The sequence below is a fragment of the Fonsecaea monophora genome (genome assembly GCF_001642475.1).
Source record: "Fonsecaea monophora strain CBS 269.37 chromosome Unknown Scaff62, whole genome shotgun sequence".
NCBI classification, from domain to species: domain Eukaryota; kingdom Fungi; phylum Ascomycota; class Eurotiomycetes; order Chaetothyriales; family Herpotrichiellaceae; genus Fonsecaea; species Fonsecaea monophora.
Window position 1 is genome coordinate 153,237 of NW_019173993.1, and position 23,007 is coordinate 176,243.

General features: G+C 50.0%; 5 protein-coding genes across 5 annotated transcripts; 3 read left to right on the forward strand and 2 right to left on the reverse strand.

Annotated features, from left to right (window-relative positions):
• Nucleotides 1-25: 25 nt before the first annotated feature.
• AYO21_07782 (hypothetical protein) lies at nt 26-2,092 on the forward strand (the record flags this gene model as incomplete). The annotated part of the gene is made up of 8 exons (XM_022657735.1): nt 26-199; nt 254-674; nt 731-892; nt 952-1,197; nt 1,257-1,400; nt 1,448-1,574; nt 1,631-1,859; nt 1,931-2,092. The coding sequence occupies 8 exons, from the start codon at nt 26-28 to the stop codon at nt 2,090-2,092; spliced, it is 1,665 nt and encodes a 554-aa protein (XP_022510012.1).
• Nucleotides 2,093-2,752: 660 nt separating this feature from the next.
• Nucleotides 2,753-3,436, forward strand: AYO21_07783 (hypothetical protein; the record flags this gene model as incomplete). The annotated part of the gene is made up of 3 exons (XM_022657736.1): nt 2,753-2,773; nt 2,851-2,907; nt 2,960-3,436. 3 exons carry the CDS (start codon nt 2,753-2,755, stop codon nt 3,434-3,436), a joined length of 555 nt encoding a protein of 184 aa, XP_022510013.1.
• A 98-nt stretch (nt 3,437-3,534) lies between these two features.
• Nucleotides 3,535-5,981, reverse strand: AYO21_07784 (hypothetical protein; the record flags this gene model as incomplete). Its single annotated transcript, XM_022657737.1, has 7 exons — nt 3,535-3,642; nt 3,698-4,037; nt 4,104-4,603; nt 4,656-4,868; nt 4,920-5,458; nt 5,509-5,527; nt 5,583-5,981. The coding sequence occupies 7 exons, from the start codon at nt 5,979-5,981 to the stop codon at nt 3,535-3,537; spliced, it is 2,118 nt and encodes a 705-aa protein (XP_022510014.1).
• A 2,727-nt stretch (nt 5,982-8,708) lies between these two features.
• AYO21_07785 (hypothetical protein) lies at nt 8,709-9,497 on the forward strand (the record flags this gene model as incomplete). Its single annotated transcript, XM_022657738.1, has 1 exon — nt 8,709-9,497. One exon carries the CDS (start codon nt 8,709-8,711, stop codon nt 9,495-9,497), a length of 789 nt encoding a protein of 262 aa, XP_022510015.1.
• Nucleotides 9,498-18,444: 8,947 nt separating this feature from the next.
• On the reverse strand, nt 18,445-21,478 carry AYO21_07786 (hypothetical protein; the record flags this gene model as incomplete). Its single annotated transcript, XM_022657739.1, has 6 exons — nt 18,445-18,548; nt 18,654-18,768; nt 18,855-18,891; nt 18,946-19,075; nt 19,123-19,236; nt 21,373-21,478. 6 exons carry the CDS (start codon nt 21,476-21,478, stop codon nt 18,445-18,447), a joined length of 606 nt encoding a protein of 201 aa, XP_022510016.1.
• Nucleotides 21,479-23,007: the final 1,529 nt, after the last annotated feature.

Sequence of the window (23,007 nt, forward strand, 5' to 3'; positions counted from 1 at the left end):
CTGCTACCGAATCCACCGAGCCACGATGACCCTTAACAGAGATGGTGAGCCAACTGACAAAATCTGGGCTGGCTCCTCGACCGTTTTATCAAGCGATATCCTCCTGGTAGAGCAACCACCCAGGAGTTCTCCTAAACTGTTGCCATACTACTCTGCTCCCATCACGATGTCGCAAGGGAAAACCTCTTACAATACCTTGGTAGGGTATTCGCAGGGTCTACTGCAATGTCCGAGCGTTGACAAGTTTTTCTAGGTCGCGCTGACCGTAGCGACGGGCTCGATCTCCTATGGCTACCTCATCTCCATTGTCGGCAGCACCTTGAGCAAGCCGGACTGGTATGAGTACTTTGGACTCGTCACTTCGGGTCCAGGGCTCGACCATTCGAATGCCCTGATCGCTGCCATGCAATGTCTGTTCTACGTCGGCTCTCTGATTTGCAACCTGTTCTACCCATATGTGTCCGACCGATGGGGTCGTCGAACGCCTATTGCCGTGGGATCCATCATTACCATAATCGGTGGCGCGCTGCAGACTGGATCTGTCCATCCAGCCATGTTCATTGTAGCTCGTTTCATATCCGGCTTTGGCGCTGTCTTCTTCATGTGCGGTGTTCCTCTGTACCAGGCTGAGATTGCGCCACCCAACATGCGCGGATTCTTGGTGGGCTTGCACGGTAAGCAGGCGGCTCCTCTCAATACGGATCGACATAAGCTAAAGCATCTGTCTTAGGCGCGCAAGTCGGTACGGGAACGCTTGTGGCCCAGTGGATTGGCGTTGCCTTCTACCATGTCAACGGTTCAGGTGGCTGGCGAGGACCGCTGGCAATCCAGTGCCTCTTTCCAGCTCTGATCCTAGGACTCATTTGGCTCCTTCCAGAAAGCCCTCGTTGGTGTGAGTCTTGTGCACCAGCAACCCGAACAGGAAGCGGGGTAATGGCTGACACCAAATAGTGTACATGAAGGGTCGCTCGGAAGATGCGTTGAAGGTGTTGATTCGACTGCATTCGAGCAAGTCGTCCGAATCACACGAGTTTGCGGACCGAGAGTACCAGATTCTTAAGGCTCAAATCGATTTTGAAACTCCTTCGAAAACGTCACTCTGGAAAATGGTGAAACAGCCGCCGCTCCGAAAACGGTTGGTCATTGGCTTTATCACCATGTTTGGCACGCAGTGTATTGGGACACTCATCATCCTTGGTGAGTACATGGTTTGCCTGAGCTTGAATCCATCCTTCTCACTGACTATTGTCCCACAGCGTATGGTCCAGTCATCTTCGGTACTCTCGGCTATGGGCCCTTTACCATTGCACTGCTGTTTGCCGCCTGGACCGTTTTGAATCCAATCGGCAACCTCATCGGCGGCTGGCTGAACGACAAGGTTAACCGCTGTACATTGCTACGTAAGCTCGACTTTCTGATTGATGATTTCTACCGCTGACACTTGTAGTGATTGGATACTCCGGCGCAAGTGCCTGGATGATTTGTGTCGCTGTCCTGATCAAGCTGTACGCTGGCACGGCGAACAAGGCAGGCAACAGCGCCGTCGTATTCTTCATTTTCTTGGACCTTATCTGGTCGGTCAATTATTCGTGCCGAGTTCTTCAATCTTTGCTGATCTTGTTTTCTGCAGGATCACAACATTCATCGAGGCAACTTCTTTCATCTACGTCTCCGAGATTTACCCCAGCTACATGAGATCCCAGGGAGTCTCGCTTGGAATGTCGGGGCTGTTCATGATCTCTTTGATCCTCACGGCAGTGACTCCAACGGCTCTAGCCCACATTGGTTGGCGATACTATATCGTCTTTGCGGTTCTCTCTGCCGTCATGGGTATCATCGTCGCCATTTGGTGGCCCGAGGTAATTTACAGTCCCTCTTTTTCGCCGCAGGAGACTTGAGAGTTGCGGAGACTGATCATTGCACTATCTAGACCCGTGGGTACACTCTCGAGCAGCTCGGAGCTGTCTTTGGTGATAAAGTCGTCGCGGTGGAGCAGCTTGTTCTGCCTGGAGGTTCAAAACGCAACAGCTACGAGCAGGTCGAGGAAGTGAGCGTCGATATTCCCGAGGTCGAGGCTAAGAGCGCTCATTGAGCTCGAGGGAGGACTTGGTTGCTCTACAACGAAAGGTAGAAAGTGCTCCATCGCCCACATTTACTGCAACGGACCTGAGGCAGTTCTGTACGGTGGGCAAGAATGAGTTACCGTATGAAAGTCGTATCGACCTTAAATCATGTTCGATAACGGGTTTGAGCATTTTGACTCTCCAGTGAGTCTCTAGTCGGTAGAATCTACATCTCAGGGCCGAAGAGGGTTTGCATAGTCGTGATATGAACCCGTTCTCGCACATCGTGCGCCACCACCGATAGCAGAGCATGAGAATATCGCAGAATCTCTCATTCGAACGACGGATTGAACGTACCACTAGCTCCTTTCCTAGATCTCGATGCCGGATCCGTTGTAACTGTTACCACTACCGGCTTCGGCTGCACTGTGATGGTGACAGGATATCAAGCTCCAAGACCGAGCCACGTAATTCCAACAGGGTGTAAACTAATATTCCCGGAAGATGCACAAAGATCCGAGACGGGGAAGACTGGACCCGAAGTTGTCATGCTCGGAGAGAGAGGTATCCGGTTTGCGGGAGGTGAAATATAGACAGGTTGCCCGGTAGTCATAATATCTACGCATTGTCAGTGAGGTTCTTTTCGAGTAGATCAGTAACTGGCACATATTATCAAGTGCCCAGCAACCATGTCGGTATGGAAAGATGAAGTATGTAGCCCCTGCAGATGAGAATTGTTCGTCACATTGAGTGGCTTTGCATGGACAGTCACTGAAGTCTTTTGCAGACGACCTTGACCACCACCGATGAACTCCATGGCCACCTCCCAGGAGGACCGTCTAAGGTTGGAACAGACAGCCGCGCTGCGCTCTGCCACGTGCTAACGAGACATACAGTATCATAATCCCGATTTAAAGCATGTCGAGGAGGAGGTGCTTCAACATTACAAAGCCTTTTCGCGCTTTTGCAATTACGAGTGCTTGGAAGATCCCCACGGCGGCAAGCGATTCTGGGAGCTCGACGACATGATGATCTTTGATCTCATGGGATGCACGAACCGGCCGGACTTTCGCGCCCACTATGAGAAGGTCACATTGTATCTCAAAGATGCGCACGTCGCGTTCAAGGATTTGGAGATCGTCGCCGTGAGCGAGACTTTTGCGTACGCGACTGCGCTCGAAAGATATTGGGGCAAGGCAGAGGACGGCAACGATTTTGATCTGCACTTCCGCATTACAAGTTTGATGCAAAAGACAAGCAATGGCTGGCAATATATCCACGAGCATTACTCGTTTCCAGTGGACATGGCGACAAAGCTGGCCGACTTCTCTTCAGGGATCGCTGTCAACGATAGCCTCGCGCTGAAGAAATGAGGGCGCAATTGAGCTGTGGTAGAAACCCAGGGCACGGGCTATATCGATCCGTATCATAGGGACCTTGTCCCGCGCATATGCCCCCGACTTGTCCACTTTCATAGCTCCCAATTGAAGAAATCGTTCGTCTCCGTATCTAGGTCGAGGCCCGGAAGTAGCATGCTAAGACTTTCTGGCTGGAAATCAGAGAGCTCGAAATCAGAAGCCTAGTTTGAAGAGGTCAGTACTGTGCATCACTGGGAGTAGCGACGTTCCCCCTACCTCTTGAGTCATGTCACCATGTTGTAGGTGATTCTGATTGCACATCATGTCGATCTCCTTTGAGATATTCTCAACGCCTACAGAGCCCTGAGTAGCACTTGGACCACCACTATTTAGGATCGCACTTTTTGCATGCTTGACGGCCACACGGGCAAACGAGGCAAGTTGCTTGACAAATGACGTGGATATTTCGGAATTTGTAGCAAATTCCACTCGGGCAAAATGGCCTGCTCCGATGTCCAGTAGTGAGAGATCAGATTGGACAGTCGGGCTCTCGGGAGCTTGTAAGATATGAATAAAGAGGTCGATGACGGCCTGGATAGGAGCTGAGAAAGCGAGCCTAGACAATCTTCAGTATCCATCATGGAAAAGGACCACTCAGAATTGATAAAAACCATCTACTTACAGTATCGGACAATTGGCATCCAGGTGGACCCATTTGGTCGCTAGGATTAGCGCACGAGCAGCTTCGGCCACAATGGAGCGCGAGGCCTCGACTTGCTTTCGATCCTCGAAGTTGTCTTGTGGCCTGAGCATCGTTTGAGACCAGGGGTACGTCAAAGCATTGTGAATTTCGGACAGCAGGTTGTAGTACATGAATTGTAAGTGGAGCGCCTGGTTCAGCTTGATACTCGACGGCAATGTAGCTGGATTGATTGGGGCATCGACACGAAAAACGTATGCCATCGAGTCTTTGAGTGCTCTGAGCTGTTGATCCAAGGCAACGACAGTTTTGATCGTCTCGCCAGGCTTCAGTTGGAAAGCTTGAGCGCTGGACAGCTGCTTATTCACCAGTGACGATAGCTGAGAGAGGCGAATGAGCATGTTACAATACACCACGTCCACGGAGCTTCCAGTGGGCCCACAGACTGGGATCGGGCAACTGATATCGTTGTCATCCGTGATCTAGGCACACTCAGTTAGAAGATTAGATTATGTCAAATCTCCGGCCACTCACAGACGGCCGACCTGAACGTGAGGCGATACTCTTTTCCAGGCAATATATGGCCCAGAATATCCAGTCTCGATGGCATGCTTCTTGATCTGTCAACCCCCAAGAAGCCACGGCTTGCCGATGTAGGCCCTTCGAGCAAGCTAGCCGTAGAGCGTTGGAGCATAGCATGTACTCCAGCGCTGGGCTGCCCAGCTCGTCCACAAAATAAGCCTCCCTCTGTCAGTGGATGTGTCTTTGGCGGAAGTGGCGGAGATTTGTCTTGCTTACCATGAGCGAAAGAGCCTGCACGCCGATGAGAGAGCTTCGAAAGTATAAGATCTCCGTATGCATGGATAGTGCATTTTCGAAAAATTCCCACGATGTTTGAGATGCCTCCTGGAATGTTGCAGTTTTGGCAAGGTGCAAGCGTGATCCCGTGGCGTAGATTATATTCCTCAATGCGTACCAGGCAGGGTCTTCGCTGGTATCGAGGCCGTTCAGATGGGCACGCAGTCTCGACTCAAACCAAGACTGCTGCACAACCCCGAATCTGGCTGCCGGCGCTGCTTCGAAGAAACCTAGTGTCGCGAGGATCAGCATTCTCCGGCACAAGACGAAGATGAAAGTCTCACATCTCGCATACACGCAGGCGTCATTTGCGCTCGGCTCGGGGGCACGAACGGGGGACATCCTCTTTTCCATCTTGAGCGGTCGCATTATTTCCCGTGTGAAGGTAATCGCAGATTCCTGGAATCCCGAGCATCCGCATCGATCCGTGACCCATTGGATGCCCGGCTTTGAACATATCGACAGAAAGGACCTCGGACCTGACAGCGTTGAGCAGCTAGTGTGAGAGACATCAGAATGACGGACTTACCGTGGTACTCGTAGTATGACTGATGCAAGATTAGCCTCGTCGGGCGGATGTGACAGTAACGTGGAAGCACCTACCGATTCGGCAGAATAGATACTGCTTCTCTCCTGTTTGTCAATACTACGCTCCTCCTGACCATCAGCCCTGACCCTCCCATCGTCATAGCGTGGTGATTTGATGGCTTCGCTCCGTGACCAGCCAGGTGAACTGTTTGTCGACTTGTCGACGATGCCGAACACGTGCGGGTCAGGCATTGGGGTGATTCTTGAGGTCGATATTGGGGTTTGCTGTTGAGAGGGACGGATTTCTGGTGGCGCATCAGGAGCTCCCATGGCATCCCGGCCCAGTGCCATTTCCGTGGTGGACGTGATCAAAGTGTCAGAAGTTGCAGTCGTGTATGTCTCCAAAGAAGCTCGCGAGGCACGCTCCAAGGTGATATCGCTGGCAAAAGCGGTCCTATGCTGTGCCGCAGTCATCTCGAATTCGTGCTGAGGTCGGAGGCTTGAAATTGAAGATTTACCTTGCTCGTCTGTAGTCTCGAGGATTTTGGTATTCTCTGTATTATTGCTGTTTGCCTGTAGTAAGGCTTCGAGTCTCGTCAGGAGCTCGGCTGATCTCTCTTGCTCCTTTTGTCTGTCTTTTGGCCTCACTCGCCGTGCTGAAGGCCAAGTGCAGGCTACATTGCGGTCCCGGCAATACACGCATGGATTGCCTCCATCACCTGGAAGCAGTCAGAAGCAATCAATATCGGGATCTCGGCTGCCTACATCGAACTTTTTTGACCCTGCAAAAGTTACAGGCAAGAGAACGTCTTGTCCTAGGCATGGCTTCTGAGGCCGAGACTGGCATCTGCGCTCTGTCCATCATGGCTTCTATCTGTGGAAGGGTAGACTGCGTGCTTCGTCAGTATTGACTTTATCGTTATCTTCTGCAATGCTCACAATACTAGGTGTGGAAGTGTAACGTAGAGATTGGTGTCAACGATGATCTGGGGGTCTTTGCCCCAGACTTCAGGGCCCCTTGGCGCACCCCTCACTTACGAACCGCCAAACCAACCTTTTTAACTTCCAGACATTAGGCGTTCTTGTTGGGAGTCAGTCAGAGCCAAAATAAGGCGGGCTCCATTTGACGGGGACTCTAAACGCTTTACAATACCGTGCATTAATGGTGCATGCTTCTGTAGCGTGGTGAATGTTATGAGCATGAAGCGCACGAAGTCTAGTAAGCATGGGGGCCACCCCAGAGTGCCTAAAGAATCGCCGGGTTGCGGGGACTAGGGGCGCTGATCGAGAGTATACGAGGTAGTTTGTACAGAGTACACAAGACACGACACTGCATAATTCTGGCAACCTCGGGACAAGGCGCAGCGCCGAGGCCTGGAAGCCTCCTGGGTGCCTCCCACCCACCTCCAGTACATGGTCTGTGATAACATAAGCCTGGGTCAACCGACACTCGGGGGGATTTAAGATCAAGTGGCTTGGCGTAATGGCCTTAGAGTTCATCGAGCCTCGCCACTAACCTTGCGAAATCGTCTACAAGACACTCCAAATATGCGGGAACAGGCTTCCTCTCATGAAGATTCGCACCAACCCCTGGTAAGTTACCCGTGATCCCTCTGATATCGCACCACAGATCGTCTAGATCGACCAGCTTGACCACTTCGCCCAAGACCTTCTGAGCATCAGTCGAAGACCTCACAGGACGCGGTGAGGCACGGCGTTTTTAGGGACTGGCAGATAAGCATGGCAGGCGCGCAAGTACACCTCGGTAGCGGATACGCTCAAATACGTCTCGGGCGGTCCTCCTGGGACTCGTTGATCAAGTCGAGGAACGCGAAGACCATGTCTCTCGCATCTGTGCTCTCCCACGATTGGAAGAAGTAGATGATGTTTTCAGAGGTACCGGGTACCTTTTTCGTTTGGCTCTCTGCGACGTGATGTGGTCGAATCGTGTTATTCCATTTCCCATTTAGGCTGCCGTGTACCTCCTCATGTTGGGTCCAGGTTCTTTCTGAAGGAGCATTGCATAGAGAAGCCGAAACTCTCCCCAAGAGATGTAGGCATTTCCACAGTACAGAATAGTGTCTTTGGCAAGGATGCACTCTTGAACGATCCACGCACTGCGCCAGTAGGTTCTATCAACCAGGCCCATCATTGTTTCCTTGAGCGATGTCAACTGCAATTTGAAATAAACATGGGTGCTGATTCAAATCGCGGACTCAATATCGTAGCTGATGGTTCTTCTAGGCCCTACCTTTGTTAAGGCTTTAAATAAGGTATCTGTGGGCAAATCCCCTGGTCTAAGCTAAGCCAGGACACATTCAGCGGTCTTGAATATTATCTCCGTCATCATGACCTGCTGAGATTTTCGCTTGGCTGTTCTTGGTCGATGCACAACGCATCCACAAAGAGAAGCCTCGGTGCATCAGGGCACCGCAGCTTTTTGAGAGCAGCGGCGAGATTAGGTTGTAGGGAAATACTAGTATTTCTAGTAACATGCTCTCCGTTTATTGTCTTAATTTACTGGGCTTGCTGGGACAGCCCCTGCGGTAGCTCCCATTATACGGCAGCGGCTCATAGTTGGGCTGCTGGCTCAGCTGTGCTATAATGAGAGTAGCCTCGATTTCTTCATTTACTCCATCGGCATGAAGAGAAAGCAGCCTGAATGAGTCACCATCATCAGGAATGGGCTGCCAGGCTGAGCTTGCCCTCCTAAAAGGATTATGCTAGCTCACGATGAAAGAAACTTTCTCCTCATGTCTAAGGTACCGTCCACGACAGTGTTGTACTCACCCATAATGTCGCTATCATTATCCAGAAGTCGACTGGCGTCGAAGTTCGATCGTGCTTCGGGCATTGTCGGGGAATCTTGCAAGAATCAGCAGGAAGCAATTACTAATTTGATCTACTGGACCTCGTCGTCCTACACCTCTCTTACGAGTCGTTTTAACCGACGCCGTCCTCGCTAACTATAACCCGCCCTTTATAGTCTATTCCTCGGATCTATCTATCAGTCTCTGTGTGGAATGTCATGAGGTACTAGTAGGAAGTGGGGAGGGTAACCGAGGCTTCTACTTCATTCCGCATATATCAAAGTAGAGGATAAATAGAGAGCTGTCAAGACTGCATCATTAACTATCAAGTCATATACACATCGATACTATAAGCTCGCATAACGCATTTTACCATCGGAGAGCCTTCAATATGATCAAGCTCGTCTATGTTATTGAGAGACGTCCAGATATGCCAGAGAAAGTCTTCTACGATTATTGGCTGAACAAACATGGACCGTTAGTTCGTCGCCATGCGAAAGCAATTCGCGCCAAGAAATACGTGCAAAGCCATATAATCGAGACACCGATCAACGAGGCGCTACGCAGCGCCCGCAATATGCTCGGTCCAGTTGCGGGGATCACAGAAGTGTGGTGGGATAGTGTCGAGGATTTCCAAGCAGGCCTTTCAACACCTGAGGGACAAGCCGCTGCTGCTGAGTTATCGGCTGACGAGGACAAATTTATCGATGTCAAGAAGTCCCGCGTGTTCATGACGAAAGAACATGTCATCTTCGACTACACCGACAAGAAGCCCTTGGGAGGCCAGACTATCAAGTGTACCTACCTGTTGACGAGGCGAGACAACCTCAGTCAAGAAGCATGCCATAAGACGTGGCTAGAAGATCATGGGCCATTCGTGAATCAATTTGCGGATGTGTCAAATATGACTAAGTATATACAGAGTCATACGATCGCCCCTGAGCTTAATGCCAGTATCGGCAAAGGTCGTGGGCTAGCAGCGCCACTTGATGGGATCACAGAAGTGTGGTTCGACGACCCAGGCAAGAGTCAGGCCACAGAGGAAGCTCAGAAGGCGGCTGATGAAGCTATGGTTAAAGATGAAAGGCGGTTTGTTAATATGGGCACGTCACACTGCTTCATCACAAAGGAGTATGTTATTTTTGACTGCTCTAACAGTGTCAGCTCAGCAGCATTGTGAGGGTAGTTCTATATAAGAGGAAATAAATGCCTCTACGAACCCCCTTCGTGTCAGCGCTGCTTCCTATATGGCCTAACGGGGTTAGGCTTCTTAGTTACAGTTCCTTAGTTATATAAGCTAGGTCGAGAGTACGTAAGGTATAAATAGTCATATAACTTTAGAATAGTATAGTAAAGTATATATTATAAGTTAACTACGCGAGAGTGTAACTATAAAAGGGTAATGAGCGTAGCTATATACTTATAAGGTATTGTCACGAACCGCCAAGCATAACCTACACGTGACAACCCCTTATTATTTAAGTACCGCATGCTCACCGCCTGAGGGAAGCTTCCTTCCCTCATGCTTTAAGTTTCAGTTAAGATATACTATTAAGGAATACCTATACCTACCTACACCGATCGCTACCCTCCGCCTATCTCCATAGGCCGTTCCTGACATTCTCAAAGCATCCCTCAAGATCGGTCGGAGGGAGCGACGTCCCGGCGCGTCGTACGCGGTACGATAGCGCCTAAGAGGGCGACCCGCTAGGAGCCTTATATAGAGGGAGGACCGTCATAACCTACTACGGGGAGCTTAACGGAACCTATAATGTAAAACGACCCTACCCCCGACGAAGAAGGGGATATAGACGACGACCGCGAATCGTAGCCGGGTCGCGTAATACCCGCAGTAGAAGAGTTAGATATAAACCCCGAGGCGGACTTAGAGCTATAGGCGCTCTTCCGGAAAAGAGCCCTACTAGTAGATACCCTTAAGAGGTAAAGATTAAGGCTCGAGATCGAAGCGATAGAAGTAGAGGTCGTAGGAGAAACTCCTACGGTATACGCGGAGGTAGAAGGTACCTCGCTACCGACTCGTAAGCGACCCTACCGTAATTCGTCCCTAGATAAAGATCGCGACGAACTATAAAGAGTAATACGTATAGTTAAGCCTAAACTCTTTACGAGTAAGTCTATATAGTAACTCTACGCCTTCGATAGTAGCTAGTAGACGATCTTCGAGTCGCTAGCGAGCGACGTAGTCCCGGACTGGCCGTAGCGCATCCGGACCGCAGCTAATTATCTCGAGGGCCGCGCCCTTAACGAATGGCGACGAGACCGGCGGGAAGGAAACCCCATCCCGCTAATATAGGACCTCTTTATCTCGTAGTATAAGGATATAATCGAAGACGCCGACGTCCGTAAGGGAGAAGCACTTAAAAAGCTAGGAACCCTTAAGTAAGCCGTATTATAATCGGTTAGAGACCTAGTATATAAAATGATACTATTAGAGGATGAAGTCGGCCCTCTTACCGAGGACGAGAGAAAGGACTAGGTACTATTCTACGCTCTAGCGCCTCGCCTACGAGACGTAGTTCGGTAGGACCTTAAGACTATTACGTCGCGAGCTTAGGTCCTCGCCTCGGTATAGAGGCTCGAAACAGTAGTCTTAAAGGAAAGGTAAGCGGAGCGTACGTAGTCAGCGCGCTCTACGCCTACTAGTTTAGGTAGGTAAGCCTAGTCGATAACGCGCTAGACCCCTCGGCGATTAGCCTAGGAACCGCAGGCGAAGCGCGACCGAGAACCGTCTCTCCTCATGAAAAAGGCGAAGCATTAGGTAGGAGCCGTACCTAATACCTTTAGCGGGGAGTACTACGCCTACGGCCAGCGAGGACATAAGGAAAAGGATTGTCTACGCCCTAAACCTACGACCGCCGCCGTAGCGTAGGCGAAGCGTACGGGCGACGTAGGGAAGAATAAGGATAAGAAAAAGCTAAAAAAATAGGACCTAGCCTACTAGGCGCCGTAGCGGCGCTAGGTCTAGATCCGGCGAAAATCTTAAAGTCCTAGGAATTAGGCTAGGGAAATAACTAAGTACTAGTTATAGAGGTAGAAATCTACACCTCTATAGGAGCTTAGAAGGCCCGCGCGCTACTTAATAGCGGGGCGGAGAAGAGTTTTATATCCTACCTCCGGGCGGTAGAGTAGCGTCTACCTAGCGAAAGGGCGGAGAGAGGCGTACGAACCATAGGCGGATAACCGCTAGAAGTTTATGATAAGTACTAGGTTAATACCTAGGTTAAGGACGCCCTTAGAATAGTTAAGATGAAGAAATACCGATACCTAGCGGTTAAGCTCGTAGAGTATAACCTTATCCTAGGCTATAACTAGCTAAAGGAGGTTAACCTAGACATTAACTAGGAATCGAGTGCGTAGTACTATCGAGACGTACCCGAACTGTAAGTGTTAATAGTAGGCGTTAAGAGACTCTTAAAGGAGGCGAAGGATACTACTATTAGCCTCCTCTAGGTATAGCTAGCCCCCTTAGAGGGGTAAAGAGGCGTAATAGTTACGCTTACGGAACTTATATAAGAGCCCTAGTTACCGCCGTAGTTTACGAAGTTCGCTACGGTATTTAAAGACCTAGACGAAGACCTAGCTCCTTCTCGGACGAAGGTAAGGCACTTCATTCTACTTAAAGAGGGGTAGACAGCGCCCTACGGACCTATATACCCTTTAAGCGCGAAAGAACTGCGAGTCCTACGCGAATACATCGAGACCGTAATGGGTCGAGGATGGATTTAGCCTAGCGAGTCCGGAGTAGGCGCTCTAATCCTATTCGTACCTAAGAAGGATAGTAGCCTACGACTCTACGTCGATTATCGTAGGCTAAACCGAGTAACTAAAAAGAATCGATACTCCTTACCTCTTATTCCTAAGATCCTAGATCGACTCGTTAGGGCTAAGGTATATACGAAGCTAGACCTAAAGGACGCTTATCATCGTATACCTATAGCGGAAGAAGACCGCTAGAAGACTGCGTTTCGTACGCGATACGGGTACTTTAAATATCTAGTTATACCCTTTAGGTTAACGAACGCGCTAGCATCATTCTAAGCCTACATTAACGAGGCTCTTAAGGGTCTCTTAGACGAGGTCTATATCGCGTTTATAGATGATATCCTAATATTTAGTCTAGATAAAGCCGTATATAAAGCGTATATAAACCTCGTACTAGAACGCCTAAAGAAGTATAGACTATACGCGAACTTATCGAAGTATAAATTCTTCACTACGGAGGTAGACTTCCTAAGTTTTCGCGTAGGAACCGTAGGAGTATCGATAGACCTTAGTAGGGTATCCGCGATATAGGAGTAACTAGTCCCTAAGACCTTTAGAGATATCTATGTGAGGGTTTAGAAAGAGTTCTGTAACTAGCTAGCTAACCTAGTAATAAGGAGGATAAATCTGAGGAGAGAGAAGGAGGAATAATGTCCTCTCCTTCTTTCCTTATATCGTACGCCCCTCCGTAAGGGATACTTAATGTCTTCCCCTTTCTCCCTTATCCTTCCTCTTTCGTATACGCCTTACGTTTCCCTTACCTTTTGTCCCTCTTCCTTACCTTCCCTTACGTACTGTCACGAACCGCCAAGCATAACCTACACGTGACAGCCCCTTATTATTTAAGCACCGCATGCTCACCGCCTGAGGGAAGCTTCCTTCCCTCATACTTTAAGTTTTAGTTAAGATATACTATCAAGGAATACCTATATCTACCTATACCCATCGCTACCCTCTACCTATCTCCATAGGCCGTTCCTAACATTCTTAAAGCATCCCTCAAGATCGGTCGGAGGGAGCGACGTCCCGGCGCGTCGCACGCGGTACGATGGCGCCTAAGAGGGCGACCCGCCAGGAGCCTTATATAGAGGGAGGACCGTCATAACCTACTACGGGGAGCTTAACGGAACCTACAATGCAAAACGACCCTACCCCCGACGAAGAAGGGGATACAGACGACGACCGCGAATCGCAGCCGGGTCGCGTAATACCCGCAGCAGAAGAGTCAGATACAAACCCCGAGGCGGACTTGGAGCTATAGGCGCTCCTCCGGAAAAGAGCCCTACTAGCAGATACCCTCAAGAGGTAAAGATTAAGGCTCGAGATCGAAGCGATGGAAGCAGAGGTCGCAGGAGAAACTCCTGCGGTATACGCGGAGGTAGAAGGCACCTCGCTACCGACTCGTAAGCGACCCTACCGTAATTCGTCCCCAGACAAAGATCGCGACGAACTATAAAGAGTAATACGTACAGTTAAGCCTAAACTCTTTACGAGCAAGTCTATGCAGTAACTCCACGCCTTCGATAGTGGCTGGCAGACGATCTTCGAGTCGCTAGCGAGCGACGTAGTCCCGGACTGGCCGTAGCGCATCCGGACCGCAGCTAATTATCTCGAGGGCCGCGCCCTTGACGAATGGCGACGAGACCGGCGGGAAGGAAACCCCATCCCGCTGATATAGGACCTCTTTATCTCGTAGTGTAAGGATATAATCGAAGACGCCGACGTCCGTAAGGGAGAAGCACTCGAAAAGCTGGGAACCCTTAAGTAGGCCGCATCATAATCGGTCAGAGACCTAGTGCATGAAATGATACTGTTAGAGGATGAAGTCGGCCCTCTCACCGAGGACGAGAGAAAGGGCTGGGCACTATTCCACGCTCTAGCGCCCCGCCTACGAGACGCAGTTCGGCGGGACCTTAAGACTATCACGTCGCGAGCCCAGGTCCTCGCTTCGGCATAGAGGCTCGAAACAGTAGTCTCAAAGGAAAGGTAAGCGGAGCGTACGCGGTCAGCGCGCTCTACGCCTACTAGTTCAGGTGGGCAAGCCCAGTCGACAACGCGCCAGACCCCTCGGCGATCAGCCCAGGAACCGCAGGCGAAGCGCGACCGAGAACCGTCTCCCCCCATGAAAAAGGCGAAGTATTAGGTGGGAGCCGTACCTAATACCTTTAGCGGGGAGTGCTACGCCTGCGGCCAGCGAGGACATAAGGAAAAGGATTGTCCACGCCCTAAACCTGTAACCGCCGCCGTAGCGTAGGCGAAGCGCACGGGCGACGCAGGGAAGAATGAGGATAAGAAAAAGCCAAAAAAATAGGACCTAGCCTACTAGGCGCCGTAGCGGCGCTAGGTCTAGATCCGGCGAAAATCTTAAAGTCCTAGGAACTAGGCTAGGGAAATGGATAAGCACTAGTTATGGAGGTAGAAATCTACACCCCTATAGGAGCTTAGATAGCCCGCGCGCTACTTAACAGCGGGGCGGAGAAGAGTTTCATATCCTACCTCCGGGCGGTAGAGTAGCGTCTACCTAGCGAAAGGGCGGAGAGAGGCGTACGAACCATAGGCGGATAACCGCTGGAAGTTTATAATGAGCACTAGGTTGATACCTAGGTTAAGGACGCCCTTAGAATAGTTAAGATGAAGAAACACCGATACCTAGCGGTTAAGCTCGTGGAGTATGACCTTATCCTAGGCTATGACTAGCTAAAGGAGGTTAACCCAGACATCAACTGGGAATCGAGTGCGTGGTACTATCGAGACGTACCCGAACCGTAGGTGTCAATAGTAGGCGCTAAGAGACTCTTAAAGGAGGCGAAGGACGCTACCATTAGCCTCCTCTAGGTACAGCTAGCCCCCTTAGAGGCGTAAAGAGGCGCAACCGTTACGCTTACGGGACTTACGTAAGAGCCCCAGTTACCGCCGTAGTTTACGAAGTTCGCTACGGTATTCGGAGACCCGGACGAAGACCCAGCTCCTTCCAGGACGAAGGTGAGGTATTTCATCCCGCTTAAAGAAGGGCAGACAGTACCCTACGGGCCTATATACCCTTTAAGTGCGAAAGAACTGCGAGTCCTACGCGAATATATTGAGACCGTAATAGGTCGAGGATGGATTCAGCCTAGCGAGTCCGGGGTAGGCGCTCCAATCCTATTCGTACCTAAGAAGGATGGTAGCCTGCGACTCTGCGTCGATTATCGTAGGTTAAACCGAGTAACTAAAAAGAATCGATACCCCTTACCTCTCATCCCTGAGATCCTAGATCGACTTATCGGGGCTAGGGTATATACGAAGCTAGACCTGAAGGACGCTTATCATCGCATACCTATAGCGGAAGAAGACCGCTGGAAGACTACGTTTCGCACGCGATACGGGCACTTCGAATATCTAGTTATGCCCTTTAGATTAACGAACGCGCTAGCATCATTCTAAGCCTACATTAACGAGGCTCTTAAGGGTCTCTTAGACGAGGTCTATATCGCGTTTATAGATGATATCCTAATATTTAGTCCAGATGAAGCCGTACATGAAGCGCATGTGAACCTCGTGCTGGAACGCCTAAAGGAGCATAGACTATACGCGAACTTATCGAAGTGTAAATTCTTCACTACGGAGGTGGACTTCCTAGGTTTCTACGTGGGAACCGTAGGAGTATCGATAGACTCCAGTAGGGTATCCGCGATATAGGAGTGGCCAGTCCCTAAGACCTTTAGAGATATCTAAGTATTCCTAGGGTTCGCTAACTTCTACCGAGGGTTTATCTACCGATATTCCGCGGTAGTAGCCCCCATCACGGATCTCTTAATAGGCATAAAGGCAGGGAAAAAGACTGGAACTCTTACATGGACCGAGGAAGCGGACGCTGCGTTCCGCACGCTGAAGGCGCGCTTCTCGGAGGCCCCTATGCTAGCGCATTTCGATCCTGAGCGAAGGAACAGGGTCGAAACGGATGCCTTAGGCTAGGCGCTTAGGGGAGTGCTGTCCTAAGCGTACGAGACGTAGGGGGGACGCACGCGATGGCACCCCGTAGCGTTCTACTCGCGGAAGATGACTCCCGCGGAGAAGAATTACACTACGGGGGATGCGGAAATGCTATCGATTGTACACGCATTTAAGATATGGAGACATTACCTTGAATCGCCTGCGGAAAGCACGATAGTCCTCACTGATCATGAGGCGCTTTAATACTTTATAACTACTAAGGTCCTAAATCGACGGTAGATGCGTTAGGTAGAGGTCCTAGCGGCATACGACTTCCTGATTTAGTGGAGGCGCGGAAAGGATAACCCCGCGGATGGGCTCTCCCGCCGTCCTAACTATATAGTAGAGGAAGAACAACCCGTAGTGAATGCTCTTGCGGAGCTACTGCGATTACGCATGCCTCTCGTAGAGGATGCGCCTAAGGGTCGTATAAGGCGCGGCGGCGAAGTCATCGTTGACGTTCTCATCCGAGCGGAGACTCGGAGGCGATCAGGTCCTGAGGAGAGTGTATATAATGTTATAACACTACCTACTCCCGAGGTAGAGGAAAGGGTAAACCTAAGCGGGTAAGAGGCGGCTAACCTACGGACGCGTAGAGAAGCGCTTACGGACCGTATAAGAGAATTATAATTACTTAATGAATGGTACTAGGACGCTCCGTAGAAACGGGAGCTAAATAGACACATTAAGAAGGGCGAGTTCTCTAGTACCTAGAGTATCGATAAGGATGGGCTAGCGCGTCGCGGGGGCTACGTATACGTCCCGCATGATCCTACAACCCGGGGAGAAATCCTCTAGGTTAACTATGATGATCTATGACAGGGCGGGTATTTTAGCGAGTACCGGACGGTAGCGAATCTTATGCGACACTACTAGTAGCCGTACATGCGTCGCGATATATAAGAATATGTCAAGATATGTGACGTATGTTAACGAATGAAAGTGTTAAGGTAGAAGCCGTACGGGAAGCTCTAATCGTTACCTATACCTAAGGGTCCCTAGTAAGATATTTCGATGGACTTTATTATAGGCTTACCGCCTTCGTTATATAACGGGATCGCCTACGATTCGATACTAGTCATCGTTAATAGGTACTCGAAAATGGTAATCTTCACACCCTATGTAAGTATCATTAACGCTTAAGGCCTAGGCTAAATAGTTCTAGAAAAGGTAGTAGCGAAGTATAGCGCGCCTAAATTAATAGTTAGCGATAGGGGGTCTCTATTCACGTCGACGTAGTTTAGAACCCTATGCGACTACCTTACGACTCGCCGCCTATTCTCTACCGCTTTCCATCCGCAGACCGATGGTCAGACGGAGCGTATAAACTAGATACTTAAAGTGTACCTACGTTACTATGTGAACTATAAGTAGACTGATTAGGCTACGCTACTCGTAAGCGTAGAGTACGCGATGAACGCAGCCTATAGTGTAACTACTAGTAAGACTCCGTTCTCCTAGGTACTAACGTTCGAGCTAGATATACATCTTAACATATAGGAAGTAACGCCTTAGAATGAGCTCGCGCGGGACCGGGCTAACCAGCTCGCGGACTCCCTACTATAAGCCGGCGAGGCGCATAATATAGCTGAGCGGTAGATAATAAAAATGGCTGAACATTACGATAAAAAGCGAACGGAGATATTCTTTAACATTAGGGATAAAGTCATGGTCTCCTCGAAGAATATCCGTATACTACGCGTAAGTAGAAAGCTTACGGATTAGAACATCGGACCCTTTACAGTCCTGGAACGCATTAGGAGGAATGCCTATAGGTTAGACTTACCTAAGAAGTATAGTTAACTATACCCTACATTCTACGTATCCCTACTATATACGTATCGCCGGCGGCCCGGGAGAGAAACCCCCGAGCCGGTTAACATCGACGACGAGGAGGAATGGAAAGTCGAGTAAATCCTCGCTATAAGAGAACAATAAGGAAGACTAGAGTACTATGTCCGATGGAAGGGGTTTAGCGAGGCCTACGATAGCTGGGAGCCTAAGGAGTACCTACGGAACGTACGGGGGAAGCTGGACGAATTTCGTCGAGAATAAGTATAGGAGTGGAGAATAAATTATCATTTCTAACGGCTAAGGCTATGGCGACCCGTATACGGATCTCTTACGCCTCGCACGAGTAAGGTAAAAAACACATGTACGAACTGATGAATGGCCGGCTTACGCTCTAACGCTCGGAGGCGAATCTACTGCGGCACGAAACTCCGATTCCCCTAAGGGAGCCTAAGCCGAAGCGTACGCGGAACGCACGCGACTTAAGGGCGATGCCTCCCTAACACCCGACTAACCACCCGTAGGGAGCTTACTCCGCATCGGAGCCCGAATCCTCGTCGGGCTATACCCGAGCCTCCAAGTTATTCTAAAATTGTCAGCACGCGAATAGGGTGCGGGAAGCGTGCGGTACGTACTACCTCCCGGTAGGAGTCGACCGCGGCCCGTACGGCGTCGATGAGGTGGGCTAAAAGGGGTTTAAGCTGGCCGCCGCTAGCACCCGCAGCACCCGTACTAGAACCGCGGGCGGAACGTACACGGCCCCTAATAGCAAGACCACCCGCCGACTTACGGGCCACGTCGGTCTCGACGAGCCGGAGCTCGGCGTCGATGGCGTCGGCCTCGCGCTGGATGGCGGTAACGGCGGGCGCGCCATCCTCGCCCCTCGCGTAGGCGAGGTTGGCGGCCTATAGGCTATTCATACGCGAAACGAGCGAAGGAGGAATCTGAAATTGTCAGCCTACGGCACGTATACGGACCGCATAGGACTCACCGGTACGTAGCCTAAGCGGCTACCGCGCTTACCCTTACTGTAATAAGAGCAGTTAGTAGAACGACGACCCGTCTCGGTCATAAAAACACACTCGATCTCCCGCCCCGCCGCATCGCCTACGGCCCGTAGGCGGCGTAGGTAGCGGTAGTAGTAGGAGCCCTTAGCCTTCGCCGTCTTAGCCCGCTTAGAGGGAGAGGGGGCGGGGGGCGCATCGTTAGGGACTACATCATGAGTCAGTAGCGAACCGCATGCGAATCGCATAACTTACGGGGGCGCCGTAGAGGACGGTTGTCCCTAGGATCCTCGGCCCTACCGCCGGCAGCGACCGGGGTCGCGGGGCGATCGGTAATGGGGGTAGTAGGGGCAGCAATGGCGGCAGACACTATAGCGGTTAGTACGCGGACCGCAACAGTCACCGCAGTACATACTATTAGAGGAGTAGGAGAAGAGCTTGAATTATAGGGACTGCGACACGAATGTTAGCCGCGGCCTCCTCGCATGCGAATCCGTCGAGGATCGCCGGAACTTACTCTAATAAGAGGGCACGAGAGTAGGGAGCTTCACTGATTGTCAGCATATGCGTTTCGCATACGGAACGAAGGGGAAAAGCACTTACATGGTGGTTATTGTTGTAGTTGTTGTAGATAAGAAGGAAGAAGGAAGAGAAAACGAAAACGAAAGGAAAATAACAATAAAGGGCCACTAGTACGATGCGACGGTGAGGTCTACTAGACCCATATTAATAATGGTCGAGTACGGCTCGCACGCTGTACGCATGCGGCTACCCCTTCAACAGTACGGAGACACGAACGGTATGAGGCCTACCTACAGGACACCCCTAGGGGCATGAGGACGCCGCCTAGGGATAGGCCTACTGCTATGGGAATCAATTAATCTATATTTACGGAGCGTAAATGGAGGATGCGACGACGAGGTTGAACAGATGCGGACCGTACGCGACCCTCAAGATGCTGTAAAAATTATGCGAGTATGCGAGACGCCTACGGTACGCGGGAGGGGAATCCCTAGAAACTTCTCGAGGACGAGAAGCTTAGGGGGGGGATAATTATCACGAACCGCTAAGCATAACCCACACGTGACAGCCCCTTATTATTTAAGCACCGCATGCTCACCGCCTGAGGGAAGCTTCCTTCCCTTATGCTTTGAGTTTCAGTTAAGATATACTATTAAGGAATACCTATACCTACCTGTACCCATCGCTACCCTCTGCCTATCTCCATAGGCCGTTCCTGACAGGTCGGGCCTTGACGACTACTAAACTAGCGAGTACCATGAAGATCTTCCTATGGAAGACAGTGACAACGACAACGATAATGATGGCGAGCCGGAGGGCGACAGTAGTAATGATGATAACGATAATGATGGCGAGGAGGGCGTCGACGACATGGATGTCTTTAACTAATCGATAGGTGTTAGTCCTATTCTCTTTCCTGTTTCCTACTTCTTTCGCGCCTTATACGCTTCTCCCTACTACTGGCAGCAGGGTTTTAGTAGGCTTCTCGCCTCCGTGCGAGAGAAATTGAATGAATCATTTCCATTGTTTTCCTTTCTTATCCATTTATCCGATCCGTTCTAGCAGTTCTGGAGATAGATTCTCTGCGGGTTAGTACGAGTCTTCCTCGGGCCTATACCCTTTCTACCTGAGTAAATACTGCTTTTCTCCACCTTTCATCGTACGAGAACCTAGTATCTCCTCTACTTCATAAAATTAGTCGCCATCGATATCCTCCGGCTCTGGCGGCACCTGACCGGGTCGGACATGAAACGGTTTAAGGAGCGAGACGTGAAACGTCGGATGTAAACGCTAATATTTCGCAGGAAGTGCTAAACGGTAGGCATTCCTTCCGACCTTCGTAAGGATACGGAAAGGCCTCAGGAACTTATCAGTAAGCTTCACGCTAGGTCTTCGCGTGCGAATATTACGCGTTGAGAGCCGCACGAAATCGTCTTCCTTAAATTCGATGGCCTTGCGGTGGCGATTGTAAAACTATTCGGTGGATTATTGAGCTTTCTACTAGAGGTCCTTAGCCCATTCTTCTGCTTCTCGGTTGCGATTAACTGTCGCTCGAGCTTGGACATTCTCGTCCGGTTGCTCTTCTCTTACTATATTCATGCGTGTCGTTAGCGGGTAGCGATGATATACCTGAAATGGGGACGTCCTAGTTGTCTAGTTAACCGCGTTATTAGAAGTAAATTCGGCTCCGGATAATAAGGAAGCCTAATCGTCTTAAGAATAGTTAATATAACAGCGTAGGTACGCTTCCAGCGTTTAGTTTATCCGCTCCGTCTGCCCATCTATTTACGGGTGATAGGACGTAGATAGGCACCTACGTATAGTAAGCTAGTAGCAGAAGGTTCCCCAGTATCTGGATGTGAATAACGAGCCTCTGTCGCTTACGATCGATCGAGGAACGCCCTATTTAGATACGATCTCGTCGTCGAATAACTGCGCTAACTCGGATACCTCGATATCTAAGTAGTATAGGATGAATCTGACCATCTTGGAATATCTGTAGACCACCACGAAGATCGAGTCGCACGCCTTTCGCTTGCTCATCGACGGCGGTAAGCCTATAATGAAATCCATAGTCAGGTCCTGCCATGGCCGATCGGGTTGTAGTAACGACGCTAACAATCCGTACGGCTTATACCTTGGTACTTTCATTCTCTAACAAATACTATAGGTCGTCACGTAATCTCTAATGTCCTTAATCATTCCTAGCCACCAGTAGAACCGCTGTATCGTCTCGCGCGTTCTACCTTAGCCGAAATGGCCCCCCTACTATAGGTCATCGTAATTCACTCTCAGAATTTCGTTCCGTATGGCGGGGTCCTCTAGAATGTACACTACGCCGTTGACTCGTACAATTCCAGTAGGGTCAACGCACTACTTCCCCTTGTAGGGTAGGTCTTCTATTTTACCTTCGGGAAGGCCTTCCTAGGTCCGGCGGATACACTATTGATCCCCGGCCTATAACTCTCGGATTTAGTCTTCTAAAGACTTAGGGATCGACGGAGTTTCTTCATGAGACACCGAAGAGGATTCCTTACGCGCGTTCCTCTTCCTAGGAGCCTGAGACTCGTATACTGGAAGCATAGTATTCCAGCTACTCTCTTCCGGAACGTACCTTATTCCGCGAGTCTGAGCTCTCGTCAGCGCACTCACGTAAAATAGAGAGGCTTTAGTTATGATTACATTAATTAATTCTCGTAAGCGTAAAGTAATCAAATCGCCGAGGGGGTTCCCGAGTTCCTCCTTTACGACGTAATCTAGACGCCTTAAAAGGCCGTCCGCAGGGTTTTCTTTGCCCTTTCGATAGCGAATTACGAAATCAAAGGGTGCTAGGAGTTCCGCCTACCTAGTTTGCCTTCGATCCAGTGCCTTTATACCTATAAAGCTCTATAGCGTAGTATAGTCAGTTAGCATAAGCGTACTAACAGCAGGCGCTTCGAGGAAGTGTCTCCATTCCTTAAAAGCACGTATAATCGCTAACATCTCTTGATCCCCCGTGGGATAGTTTCGCTCTACCTCATTCAGCTTCTTTAAGTAGAAGGCTATCGGACGCCATTCTTTCCTTATGCTGTTCGTAGGCGACTCGTGCTCTTAGGAGAGGATGCCGCTTACGGCTGATCCTGAGGCATCAGTTTCAAGCTTCATCGGCTTGTCATTCTCGAAGTGGGAGAGTATCACATTGTACTTAAAGCGTGCTTTTAGCTGCTCAAAAGCAAGCTGTACCGCTACTGTCCACTGGAATGGTCCTGATTTCTTGCCTTTTACCATCCCTTTAAGTAGATCTATGATAGGCGCTACTATTCTCGAGTAGCCCTCGATGAATCCTCGGTAGAAGTTTATAAAACCTAAAAAGACCTGGATCTCGCGGTAGCTCTTTAGCACCGGCCAGTCTCGGATTACTTCTATTCTACTAGGATCTATCTAAATGCCTACTACGCCTACGCGGAATCCGAGGAAATCAACACTCTCTATACCGAACTCACACTTAGAGAGTTTTACGAAGAGTTTATATTCTCTCAGCTTTTATAGTACTTGTCGCACGTGTTTAGTATGCTCTTTCGGGTCTCTACTGAATACGAGGATATCATCCATGTAAACAATGACGAAATCGTTAAGGTA